At 41.9% G+C, this 13043-nt stretch overlaps 1 protein-coding gene across 2 annotated transcripts in view; it reads right to left on the reverse strand.

The window, feature by feature from the left end:
* Positions 1 to 12985, reverse strand: part of synpo2a (synaptopodin 2a) — a 14947-nt gene extending 1962 nt beyond the window's left edge. The window contains exons 1-4 of one of the 2 annotated variants that reach the window (XM_008326540.3): positions 12464 to 12985; positions 7592 to 7743; positions 6386 to 7173; positions 1346 to 5130 (exon numbers count right to left, since the gene is read on the reverse strand). In XM_008326540.3, the coding sequence (XP_008324762.2) occupies positions 1346 to 5130; positions 6386 to 7173; positions 7592 to 7743; positions 12464 to 12571 (4833 nt within the window). In that variant the 5' untranslated portion in view covers positions 12572 to 12985. The remainder of the gene's footprint in view (positions 1 to 1345; positions 5131 to 6385; positions 7174 to 7591; positions 7744 to 12463) is intronic. The other variant, XM_017037285.2, reaches the window with a different exon arrangement.
* Between the last annotated feature and the right edge of the window lie 58 nt (positions 12986 to 13043).

Raw genomic sequence — 13043 nt, forward strand, 5'->3', positions numbered from 1 at the left:
GGAATGTGCTGCTCAAGCGTTCACCTTAGTTTCTCAGAGAGTGACTGATTCACATGAAGTGGTGTTTGTGCAACATCTGTCAACTTGGTCAAAGTTGGAAGATGTCAAAGATGGCTGATGTGCAACGTTCTATGATGTGTCAAACATTGTCTAATGGAATACAGAAGAAATACTTTTTTTATGTGATGGTTAAGAATGCAGGAGAATGTGTGGTGATATGAAGCAATATATAAATGAGGTATACAAAATTGAAGAAAGAGTGCAGGCTCAGTGGACAAAAGAAAGGAAAGCAAAAGAATAAAATAAAATACTTTTTTTTAATTGCACTGCAGTGATTCATACAGAAAGTGCACTAGAAAGAGAAACACACAGAAGAAAAAAGATAAAGGAAACAAAGAAACAAAGGCAAAAATAAATTCATGAACATTCCTGGGCTTCATCTTGTTTTGTGATTTTTTCATATAAAACAAGGGCAGACAGAGATGCAGAGAAGAAGACTACAGACTGAGGGACTGTAAGTTTTTGTTAAATTACACCACGTTTTCTGTTGTCAGAAAAAGGAAATACTGTTGGAGTGTGGGAGATGGAAGCGTTTGCTTAAGGCTTACTGTGAAATATAAGCTTACTATTTCTGGACCTCAGCACTCCCTCTCATGAGGCAGTTTAAATATAGTACCTACCATGATGCAACAGTTGGCACAGGACTTAGAATAAAACTAAAGAAGCACTGAAGATGAAAAAAAAAACATAAATCACCGTTTGAATCAGAGCAGACCACTGTTTGTTGTTGTATTTCTCTGGCCCTGTTATTAAAAATCTACACATTTGTCACACAACGTTGTACCGACGTCACTGGAAATACAAAGTTAGCTCTCTGCTTGGTAACGTTACACCCTACTACCACCATTTTTTCTGGATATATTTAGTATTTTATCATCTTGATTTTTTTTTGTCCTTGCTGCGTCATCACGCCAAGATCCATTCACATTTTTTATTCCATTCTCCCTCCTTTAAGCACAGTAAATACATACCATACTGCCCTACATACTACACTGCCAACACTATCACAGAAAACTCTGTGACTCTGAGTATTTTACTTTTCACATTAATTCATCCTACATATCCATATAGACCATTTTAAATAATTATGCCATACGCATTTGCATTGCTGATGATATGAACTTAAACAATTTTAATTAAACTGACCTTATTTTAATGTCAAATCTAAACCAACCAACCTAGTCCACATGTTAGCGAACCCCAAGATAATCAATCTTTAACGAACGTTGAGCATGAACTGAATCGCTTGTAATCACTCTTTATCAACTACCCCTGGTTTCCACACCTGAGCTGAACTCTTTTTAGCCATGAACTTAGGTTTAGGTGCACTGACAGGGTTGCTGCCTGATGCTGATTCAGGTCGAGCAGCTAGTGAAAAGCTGGGAGCAATGTAACTACTAGCAGGCTGGGGCTGCTGCGGCTGCTGCGGATAGGGCACTGAAGGAGCTGCAAGGTAAGGAGGGCTGCTAGCTGGCTGGTAGGAAACCTGTGGGGCTTGTGGGTAAGGAGGGTTGGGAGACTGGGCCGATTGGCCATGGTAAGCAGGTGGGGCGGCTTGTTGATACTGTTGGTTATATGCCTGCTGGTACAAACCAATGGCAGGCTGCTGGTAAGCATTAGGGGGTGCATAAATATTAACTGGATTTTGCTGGTAATGGCTATCATGCATCATTGGTTGCATGGGCATCCCATAGCCCTCTTGGGGGTATGGGGAGTTAAACTGTCCAGCTTGCTGCATGGGCGCCATTTGCTCATAACTGATTGGTTGATTTTCAATGGGTTGGTTAGATGGTAAATTCTCTGGCTTAGGGGCAGGAGGCTTTGAAGACTCCTCTGCTGGGCCATAGATAAACAGTGAAGAACTGAGTTGATATGGTTGATGCTTCATCACGTCTATAACATTCAGCTGTTTAACGGGAGCCATCTGCTTCTCTTTAGCTTTTTTCTTGTCCTTGGTGGTAGGAGTACTGGGAGATGGCTGCTTTAATGCTGCTGGGGGATAAAAAGGTGACTGTATAGGATTAAATGCCCGTGAGGGTGGAGCACGTACATTGGGAGTATACTTCCACTCATTTGGCAAGGAAGCAGCTGGTGATGCTGATCGACTCTCCTTGTTGGCCTGCACAGTCTCAGAGTCTACAACGTACTTCTCCATGCGAGACTGCCTCTTGGCAAACATGTCAGCTCCCTTCCCTCTAACGACTGGCATCTCATATGCAGGACCTGCGGATGACGGGTTTAAGGTGGTTGCCATGGGGTTTATGGGTGATGAAAGTCTTTGACCAATGGTAAAAGAGTGCATTCTCTGTGGTGGGGGAGGTGGGATGCGGCTTTCTGGGGTGTTCTGCAGTGCTTGCCAAGGTTTCGGTGAAGGATGAGGGTTAACTGTTAAAGAGGAAACAGTCACTGGTGTTTGCTTTGGCTCTGGTGCCCAGACTTTCACAGGTGCCTGAGGCTGTGACGGAGCTGGAGGCCAGCCTGTATTCATGGGAGGCTGTGGTTCAGGCCTTGAGAGGGGTGTTTGCCAGTGGGATTGTGGTACAGGTTGTCCTGGACCAGGTTGAGCCCATGGTTGACTAGGAGCCTGATTTTGCTCTTCTGCCCAGGACTGCATGGTGTGCTGACCCTGTTCTGGAGGTTGCTGGGACCATAGTTGGGATTCAGCCTGAGCAGGTACAGGTGTCCATGGATTTAAAGTGGCCTGCACTTGAGGCTGTGCTTGGGATGGATGCATCCAAGGTGGTTGAGATTGAGCTGGGGATGGGTTCCATGGATTTACTGAAGGTTGTTGTGATTGAGCCAAATCCCAAGGCGGTTGAGGTTGACCTGGGGCTTTGACCTGGGGCCATGCTTGTTGTGGAGTTTGTTGCTGTGGTGGCTGGACCCATGCCGGTTGTGTCTGGTATTCTGGTTGAGCCTCTCGAACCCAGGGAGGCTGTACTTGGGGTTTTTGTTGAGGTGTCTGCACCCATGGTGGCTGATGTGGAGATTCTGTTCTTTGTGGTTGTGCCCAGGGGGCTTGGGCCTGCTGCTGCACTGGTTCTTGAGGCTGTCCCCAAGTTGGCTGCATTTGCTGCAGTTGGGGCTGCTCATGAGACTGTGTCCAGGGTGGCTGAGCCTGTGGTTGAGGCTGAGGTTGATCCAGAGATTGAGACCTGGGTGGCTGAACTAATGGTTGTGGAAGTGATGTCCAGGATGGGTGAGCTTGTGCCTGGACTTGTGCTTGCTCTTCAGGCTGACTCCAGGTTGGCTGCCTTTGAGGGGTCCACGTGGTAGTAGCAAGATGAGACTGTACATGTGCATGTGAAGTTTGCTGTGCTACCCAAGATGGCTGTGATGGAGAATCAATTGATGGTATTTCCTGAGATTGCACTGCACTCTGATGCCATGGTGTGGTTGGTGGCTGTTGTGACTGTGATTCAGTGGGAGCCCAGGTAGTGACCGTGGCAGGCTCAGGATGCTGAGTAGGATTCAGATGGCCATTTTCTAAAGGGGCTTCAACTGGCACAGTCTGTTGTTTAGATTCATGCTCTGAGAGTGCCCATGTTTGCTGCTGCTCCTCCTCTGTTGTAATGCTGGCAGGAACCTCCTGGGGGGCAGAGGGGGGTGAGGGCTCAAGAGCAGGTGCAGGGGTTGGCTCTACTTCTGGAGCAGGGGTAGCGTCTATGGTGGGGGCTACAGCAGGTGTGCATACACTATTTTGAGCATGCTGAGCTGTGTCCTGGTTGTTCATTTCTATCTGTGGTGACCAAAGGAGAGAATTTGGGTTAACCATTGGCTTTGGAGCAACAGGAGGTGGGATCTTCTGTTTGACGTGTGGGGTTTGGAGAAAATTACAAGCTTCAGCTCCAAGACTAAGATAGTCTTCTTCAGGTCCTGTCTCAAAACCCAGTTTCCTATCCTTCCTATTCAGAAGGTTGAGCAGTACTGGGCTGGGTGAAACTTTTGGGGCTTCTTTAAATGTGAACATTGGCTTTCCGGTAGTTCTTCTTCCGGCAACCTGAAGAAGGCCAGTCTTAATTGCTGGGGTAGCAATCCGCTCATCACGTGAAGCTATCTGCTCCCCTTGGCTTGCAGATTCTTGATTGGTCCCACTGACTACAGGGGAATACGGGGTAGCCACCACGTTTTCAACTGAGAAAGGCTTTGCAGTACGATTGGTGAAAGAACTCAGAATTTCACTGCTTTGATGTTGAATGTTGCCATTGATGTTTGCAGTATACTGCTGTTGCTCTTGATATCCCTGTTGCTGATGATACATCTGTTGTTGGTAATTCTGCTGTTCATGTTGCTGTTGCTGATACTGTTGTTCATATTGTTGCTGCTGCTGATAGTTCTGCTGCTGCTGCTGCTGCTGCTGCTGATAACTCTGCTGTTGCTGGTGGTAGCTCTGTTGCTCTTTGTAGCTTTCCTGTTGCTTATAGTACTGTTGTTCTTGGTACTGCTGGTACTGCTGCTGGCTTTGCTGGTGCATATTTACATCCATGTATGCATGTCCCTCTGCCCCAGACTGCATATAGGAGTGCTCTGCTATTTTCTTTTCAATCTGCTTCACTCCCTCTACTGGAATCCCCTGACGCCTCAGCTCGTCATGTTCAGCAGAGATTTCCTCCATTCGCTGGCGCCGTTGAGCAAACATCAGGGCACCCTTGCCCTGGCTTTCGGGCAAACATTCCATTTCGGTTTGATTGTTGAGGTGCCTTTCGATCTCAAGAAGTCCTTTGTCCCAGTTGATGGTCAGCAGACCTTTAGTACAATGAGAATTAGTGAGGAGATGCTTTTCTATTTCAGAATCTTTCGGTGCCACAAGTGTAAATGCAAGTGTATGTGTTTCTTGTTTATCGTCTTTGTTATCCTCGTCCTCTTCGTCACTGTCCTCTGATTCGTCTTCTCCTGTACCGTAGCTCACTAGTGTGTACTTTTTGGCCCTCTGCCGATGTTTCTTGAACATCAACACACCCTTGTTGTTGGGGTTGGGCGGAGCAGCCGTAAGAAGGGTAGCAATACGTTTACATTTGGATTTGGCCTCTTTCACCTGCTTCTCAGACAGACTCTCGCTACGCCTGAGCCCTGAATTTGAAAGGAAAAAAGAGGATTTAGTGAAAAAGGATTAGGAAACCATAATCAAGAAGTAAATACTTCAAGTTCCTAGGATTTATGTACTACTCAGATTTAAGTGTAAGGCCTACCACACAACACTGGAGAAAGTATGCTGTTTATAAGAGGTTAAATTCCCACTACTGACATTGAGCGTTAATTAAATAAAGTCATGAACATGAGAAACAATTTTAACAAAAGTCTACAGTATGAATAAAAAACGCATTATATTTCATTATATAATTCTGAATTAATATAAGCATTAGAAAAAAGCATTAACACCCAGAAACCAACAGTTTATTTCAAAAGCTAACTTAGGTAAAACTTTTTTTTTAAAAAAAGAAAAAATTACCTGAGTCTGACGCATAATTATTAGTCATTCTATATTTTTAGGCAATGCAAATGAAATCCAACAGTATCAATGCAATCTTCCTGATGATTCTGAATAATAAAGCTCAGTCAACCATTTACTGTCCAGTAAAGTAGCTGTGAAGCTCACTGACCCATGTCTAATATGCTTATTTGTCCGCAGAAAGTGGACAATATTACATAGGTTATTAATCACCATACAGCAGTCGGGAATAGCAACCAGCAGAATTAAATATAGCCCTCATGCAATAAAATCCCCAGAGCCACCACATCTTTAACACCCCTCGTTTTCAACCTCACAAACTAGGGCCTTGTTATTTCAGAATAAATCACCTCAGCTAATACATACAACACAACACTGACGTCAAAAAGAAACCATTAAACAAAGCAACATCAAAAAGGATATTGACATTTACTCCTACTTTTCTCTGTTGCAGCAAGACTGACCTGAAGGCAGAGGAGACAGCGGGAGTGAGCAACGGACCTACTTTTTTAGCTCAGTTAAAGGACTCAGTTTGAAAGGATCAGGTAACGGACTAGGGGGAGCACATGCTAGTGTCTGTCAAAGGGCCACTTCTGCAGGCATCGTCAGCGTGCTCCTGTTATATTTATGTCTTTCACACTGCTCCAAGGAATGCCTCAGTACTCATATTCATCATCAAGTCTCACTGGAATAATTGTTTGAGATTTCACATGCCAAATGTGATCGATTAAACATACTGTTAAAGTCTAAACTTATATACAAGGGACCACCAGGCTCTGGAATTATTTCTTTAATATTTCAGTGACCTATCAGCTTATTAAGCATTAGTGCCTTAACACTAATCTATGACAAGACAATAATGGAAAATGTACTCACTAGAATGTCTTGCGTGATGTCTATTAGGTTTGTCTTGATCACCCTCAGAGTCAGATTCCTGATCGACTTCTGCTGTTTCCTCTTCTGCGGGAATTCCAAATGACACAGTAAAAGACCTAGGAACCCCGTCACAATGCCCTCCTCCTCCTTCTCCTTCACTTTGAGATCCAATGCTTCCACTGACCTCGGGGCCACCCACATTCAGGGTACCCCTCCCTTCTGATGATCCTGAGGGCTGCTGCAAAATGACCTCCACCTGCCCTGGCACTGAGCTAAGCACCACCCCATACTGGCCAAGGGGTTCTCTGACAGAATGGGGCTGGCTTTGGCTTTGTGATGCTGAAGAGGCAGGAACCTCGTCAACAGTTTTACTGTTGGAGATTTCACCCTCAATCCCGCGAGCACTTCCAAGAGAAGTGCAGCCGCCATCATCTAATGTTTGCTCAGACAGGGAAACCTGCAGTTCCAACATCTCCCCAGCGGAGAAGCACCTCTGTACTTCTGTGTGTTTAAATTCAGATTCTTGACAATGCTGATCATCAGACAGTGGAGACTGTAGCTCAGTGCAAAGAAGATGGGGTCCCCTGTGAAAATCTGCATCACTGTCCAACTTTTCAAAGTAGGCCTCATCCTGTGACTCAGATATAGACGGATCCCTCGGGCTTTGGGTCCTGTGCGTTGCAGATAAAATGTGTAGCGTGGTGCTCGCTAGAGCATCATCAGAAGAGTCCCTCTGGTCACAGAATGTCTCTCCTGACTCATAGTCTTCAGGGGGATCAGAGCAGTATCTGCCAGTGAAGTGAGGATGACAATTAGAGACTAGGACAAAATGAATACACGTTACATTGAATTCATAGTCAATATATATATATATATATAGTAGCTGTATTTTCAGTATGGGCAAATTAGGTTTATTAATTTAATTAGAAAAAAAAATACAAAGTTAGAATCCACAGAGTAATCAATATAGTGAAGCAGTTATGGACACACAGATTGACCCAAAGGTCAAGCTAGGATAAATGTTTGTTTATAAACTATGCAATGGGATGTAGGCTATGAAGACACAACAAAGCACTATCTATATGTAAATATGGTAGTGCAATAAAGTATACTCCTGTTGAGAACCTTTTATTCCTGGACGATTTGTCCCAAAACCCTGATATTGTTCTAAAATTGCATTCTAAGCCGTTTGGTAAATTTTTGTACCGTTTAAGAAGCAGCTGCAGACTGTCGATTGACGTATCGATGAGAGCAAAGGCTCGGAGAAGGGTGAGATCAGCACAAGGCTCTCCGTTGATTGACACCACTTCATCACCTTCCTGCACTCCAGCAGAGAAGGCATGACTTTCCTCTTCTACCTGTGGATAATACAGTCATTATAAGATCAAACTTTTATATGAGCTGTGTATAAATGTGTAAAAGATACTGTGTAAAACTTTAATTTGATCCCCTTGCAGCTTGACCCTGAATTTATTTGAATTGTAAAGTCAAACAAATGCTTATAATAAAAATGTTTTATGAATATTATGTTCTTATATTATCCACATAAAAATCAATTTTAATTTATTAACAGCACAACATACAGAATTTACCCTACAGCGTACAAGGAGTGCCTCAGACAGAGAATACATGGGCAAAGGCCTGCAATATTAAATGCGTTGATTGAATTTTGCCCACGTGGCTGTAATATAATAGCTGTAGGCCAGCTCTGTTCAATCCATTTAAAGGGCACCTCTTCGCAGACGAGTGACTGATTGTTCTTCTGTAATTGGTCCTGGGTTCTATGTAACGGGTTGTTAATAAAAGGATTTAATAAGAAAAAATCTACACCCTTGCAGAAGCAGTAGAATGAATAGTTCAGTTCCATGGAACTGGTTAATGTGCTTTCATACTTCAGATAAACAGTTTTAGGTAGGTTAGGTCATTGCCTAATTCTTAAGATTAATAATCTGTTAAAAAGATGCCAGATGTTCCAATAAAACGGTAGAAAAACACAGTGTTATAATCAATGATTAAATCATCCACCACATAAACTAGGCACTTGGTCAATTCCTCTGAAGAGTAAATTTATGAAATATAGTCGGCTGAACCTAGAAGGCAGTGAACATACTGTTCTGTTGCTACTCTCTTAGATTAAAACCATTCCATCACAAAACCCAAAACAGTCTCCATGGTTTCTCTTTGGTTGAAGGAACACAGAAGATCCCTCTGTCAAACATAGATACATGAAGCATGGCTCCATTGTTAGTACTGTCAAAATACTGCCAGTTTATTTTGTGCAGTACCTTGATGGAATATTTGTACTATATTTAAAAATATAGCCCAGAAATATACTGTTTTTTTCAACTATTGAATGTTATTTCTTTATAAAAAACGATTTAAGATTAAACTTTAATATACGGTAAATCCTAATATTTAACAAGTTTAAGGTTGCAGTAAGGTATTTTAGCCACTAGATGACAGTAAATACGTTTCTTTATCAACAGGGACGCTGTATACATAGTCATCCATTCCTCAATTCTTTATTTAGAGAAAATTGTGAAAATTGTTATCCAAACAATCCGAAATGACACACACAATAGTTTGACAAAAAGCCAACCTGTTTTAATTAGCTATAGTTACTATGGTTAGAGACTATTTATGCAAACATGTTTTATAAGCTACTGTACTTTATACTTTACAGAGCTGGCAGCTTTCTACCTTGAGGGAATTCATGGCTTAGTTTATAATACTTTATTTTATGCAAACAGGCCCTTTATGGTAAATGTGCATGCTTATCTATGGGGACTTGCAACAGGGACGATGTTATGGTTTTATGGGAACAGCTACTGCAAACTCTTGTTCTCCCAAAAAGGAGGGGAAATGTGTTCTCCTCTCTCCCTGCAACACCAATGAAGACAGACAGATATGCAAAGGATCTAAATGCCACCTAGTGTTTTGAGTCCAGCTGGTCGTAAAATGCTTGTAAAGAGAAACTAAGTTTAAAGCAATTTGACAGAAAGAATAACAAATGACAGGAACTGTATAAGAGAAGGTGGATAAAGTTGGGATACTTTTGGTAGAAGATATTATATCCAAAAACATTGCAGGTGATCCATATTTACATTAGAAATAAGGTTCCAACTGGACAGAAATAATGAATGTGTTCTCCTGGGTTGGCTATTTTCAAATGATCAATTTTACAGGTCAAAGTACAACAGAAAATCACAGGAAATATGGGACTGCATAATGCGTTCTCGTCGCCCCTGGCAATTCCTGGCCTCCCTAGCTTTAAGTCATTATGCTCTAACATTTGAGGAAAATTTCTTCCAGCTGCTTTACAGGTAACACGTAGACCACATGGGGAGGATGCTTGTGTTCAATGTTTAATTCAGTCCCTCGGTCTTTGTTTCCTCCTTACAAGATATTTTCCTCTGGAGAGACATAAACTTAGGCTAATACTATGTTGATTCATTTTATTTCATTTGATCACCTTAGGCAGGTTTAATCATGGGCTCTCAATGTCTTCATCCCCTCTGTTCATGGTAGTTAATTGTGGAAAAGTAGCCGACAAAACTAAAGTTTTACAATAATTATTGTAAACACTGTAAACAGCACAGGTAAAACAGTTCCTACAAACTCTGTATATAATGCAGGACAGAAAGACAGTTTGTGCCTTCAGGTAAAATGCAAACAGGAATTAGTCTATAAGAGCAGTGGGTCAACTTAGAGCCAAACTTAGCCCTTACATGGCAATTCACAGCAGTCAACATCGTAGACAAATGCTCACTGCATTGTCAAAATCAGTATCAAGCTGTTGGGAGCATTGACCTTAATTTGCCTACGATGACGTGAGGGGGGAAAAACTAGCACAGTCATCATCTCCTGCCTCATGGGACCAAGATGTATGAAGTTGAAAAAAGACAAAGCCAAAACTCCAGTAATGGAAGGAATTGCAGAGCACTTTGTTTACCCCGGGAAAACTGCTCTAAATGAATGAAGCAATGGCAATTTTGTTGATTGCTTGGCAGCTTAATCAGACTCCAATGGTTCATCGTTAAGGGCGGAAACATCAGCAACAACAGCCCATTTCATCTTACAAACAAAACAAGGGCGATGTAAACAAGGCAGAGACAGCTACTGTTTCAACCAACATGACAACACCTAGTCTACATGCATTTGTTCATTCTACTATTCATTAATTTCCATGTGCAGCAACAACACCCCAGAGAATAAACTTTTCAGACATGCATCCAGAATACATTTGCAGTGTTCCATTACTAATCTGATGCATGTTGACATTCCACATACCAAGATGACATGCCTCAGTAATTAAGAAGCCAAAATGTTCCCGGTTCAGTTTGGGCTGATTTACACAGATTCTATTTCTGAACGTCTGTTTATTATTACTAATGCACATTACATCACGGAGACTTTGGACTTTTTGCTGATACCTTCAAAAAGTGCATTAAAATTGTTGCCATACTGTCAATCAAATGTAAGTAGTGTTCTGGTGCATTTGTGGGTCAAGACTCGTAAAACGTGTGTGTTTCTGTGGCTTTAAAAGAAAAAAAGGTGACCTCATCAACTTTGTACTCAGGCCATGTCTCTGTCTAAGAAGGAACTACAGCTTCCCTTATATGGAAAGAACCTTTTTAAAAGTGGATACACCGTGCCTGTTCACTGTACTGCCTGGCAGAGTGCAGAAGAACTGCTTTCTCTCAGGGAGACAAAAAATAGTTTCTTTTCATTACGCTCAAATCAGACAGTGTAGAAAATCAGGCTCTAGAGTATTTGCCATGATCTTGGGATGTTTGTTTCTTTTTTGGATTTGTCTCTCAGTTAATCTCCCAAGAAGTGTTTGGAGTTATGCCTTCCAGATGAGTTGGGCCAGAACCCCCAGATGGCTGAGACTTAAACATACAAGCATCTCACAAAGCTACTTCCCTTTAAGAGGCAAAAATTTGTAGCCAGCATATTTACCAGACTCTTATGAAACACACCAGACCAGGTTCAAGTCTGCAACATTTCTAGCACCACTTTTTCCACGGTTAAATTTATACAATAACATTTCAAAAAGAAAACTGAAATCCAAACAAACAGAATATACTGGGTGGTTGTATAAAGTGACTTAACACCATGCAAACATGCACAAACTGAAATCTGTTCTTTGCCCATCATTCAAATAATCAACCCATATTTCCAGGGTGCTTCGCTCAGCTGGAACTTTGATGCCCCAGGAATGTAAACATTTACATCTTCATGTGGAGGACAAGTAGATGAGAGATGCAGCAGATTGAGTACTTGCAAACATGCATATCTACGCCATATATAGACACATCTGGCTTGACTGCTTTCTGAGTGCAAACGTGTATCATTATTTAAAACTGTTACACTCTTGTAATCTTGTAAAAAAACAGTTTTAGAGACTGAAGGAGCCCAGTGTATATCTGAATAATGTTATAATTTATTATGAACAATCACCACATCCTCCTCCTATTAAGCTAATCCGAGCCAAGACAGCATTAAGATGTAGATAAAGTCGTCATCTGTTAAATATAGAGTTGATTTCCACGTTATTTCATAAACAATAACATGAAGCTTAAGTATAAATACACGATTCCCAAAATCTTGAACTATTTTCCTGGAATGGAACGGTATTCTTAAGAAATAAACCCATCTCAGTCTGGATATTTGCCCCCTTGCTCTAATATCCGCGAGTGATAACAGATCACACTGGCCCCTGTTGCACACTCAACATGGCCTTGACCATATAAGGGTCCAGAGGAATCTCGCACCAAAACACAGCCAACGCTCATAAAAAAATAAAAAAACAAACAAACAAAAAAACAAAAAACAAAAACAAAACCAGAGGGACATGCTTCTGTTCCTAAGAAACACGCTGTCACTAGGGACTGTTAGTCCTTTTTCCCAAGTGACAAACTCAAGGCAACCCCATCACAACTGCTTTTTGCAAGGCAGACTGGAAAACTTTTCCTGCTTTCTACAAACACACAACCCGAACCTTTGACGCATGGCTAAATAAGATGAGATATATAAGAGATGATACATGTGGCATAAAAACAAATTAATACAGACCTGGGAAATTACAAAGGGTCTGTAGGTGTCTCCATCTTCCTGTCGCAGGTTAAATCCCCAGGGCGCACCGCCACGCAGCGTTACGCAGATGTAATCCCCGATGACCATGCTCTCCAGACAATCCTTCACAGCAGGAGCATAGACCTGACAGCCAGAGGTGCCGCACTTTGCACAAACCACTCACAACACTGCTCTGTATAATCCCCATCATCTGAGTTTCTCCCTGAGTCCAGCCCGCTTTGGAAACGTCACTGCGCTCAGATCCGCCTGAGGGGTTGGTGCATGTAAATTACCCCGTTCTAGGAAGTGCGCTCTGTTAAAGTTAAACAACAATAAAATAAAGTGAATCCGACAAGTATGCATGGAAATATACATAAATGAATATGTTACCAAATTACTAAAAGGGTTTTTACATGTTCAAAAACTTAAACAAAAGCAGCGTCTATAGTTTGATCAGTTTAAACCGATGTTAGAAACAGCGTGTGTGAAACAAGTGTTTTGTTTGGTATCATGCACATAAAAACATACACTTCCACAAATACACACAATTGCATTTAAGAAATTATAGGAAAGCCTCTCA

Source organism: Cynoglossus semilaevis, chromosome 1, assembly GCF_000523025.1.
Source record: "Cynoglossus semilaevis isolate Cse_v1.0 chromosome 1, Cse_v1.0, whole genome shotgun sequence".
NCBI classification, from domain to species: Eukaryota; Metazoa; Chordata; class Actinopteri; order Pleuronectiformes; family Cynoglossidae; genus Cynoglossus; species Cynoglossus semilaevis.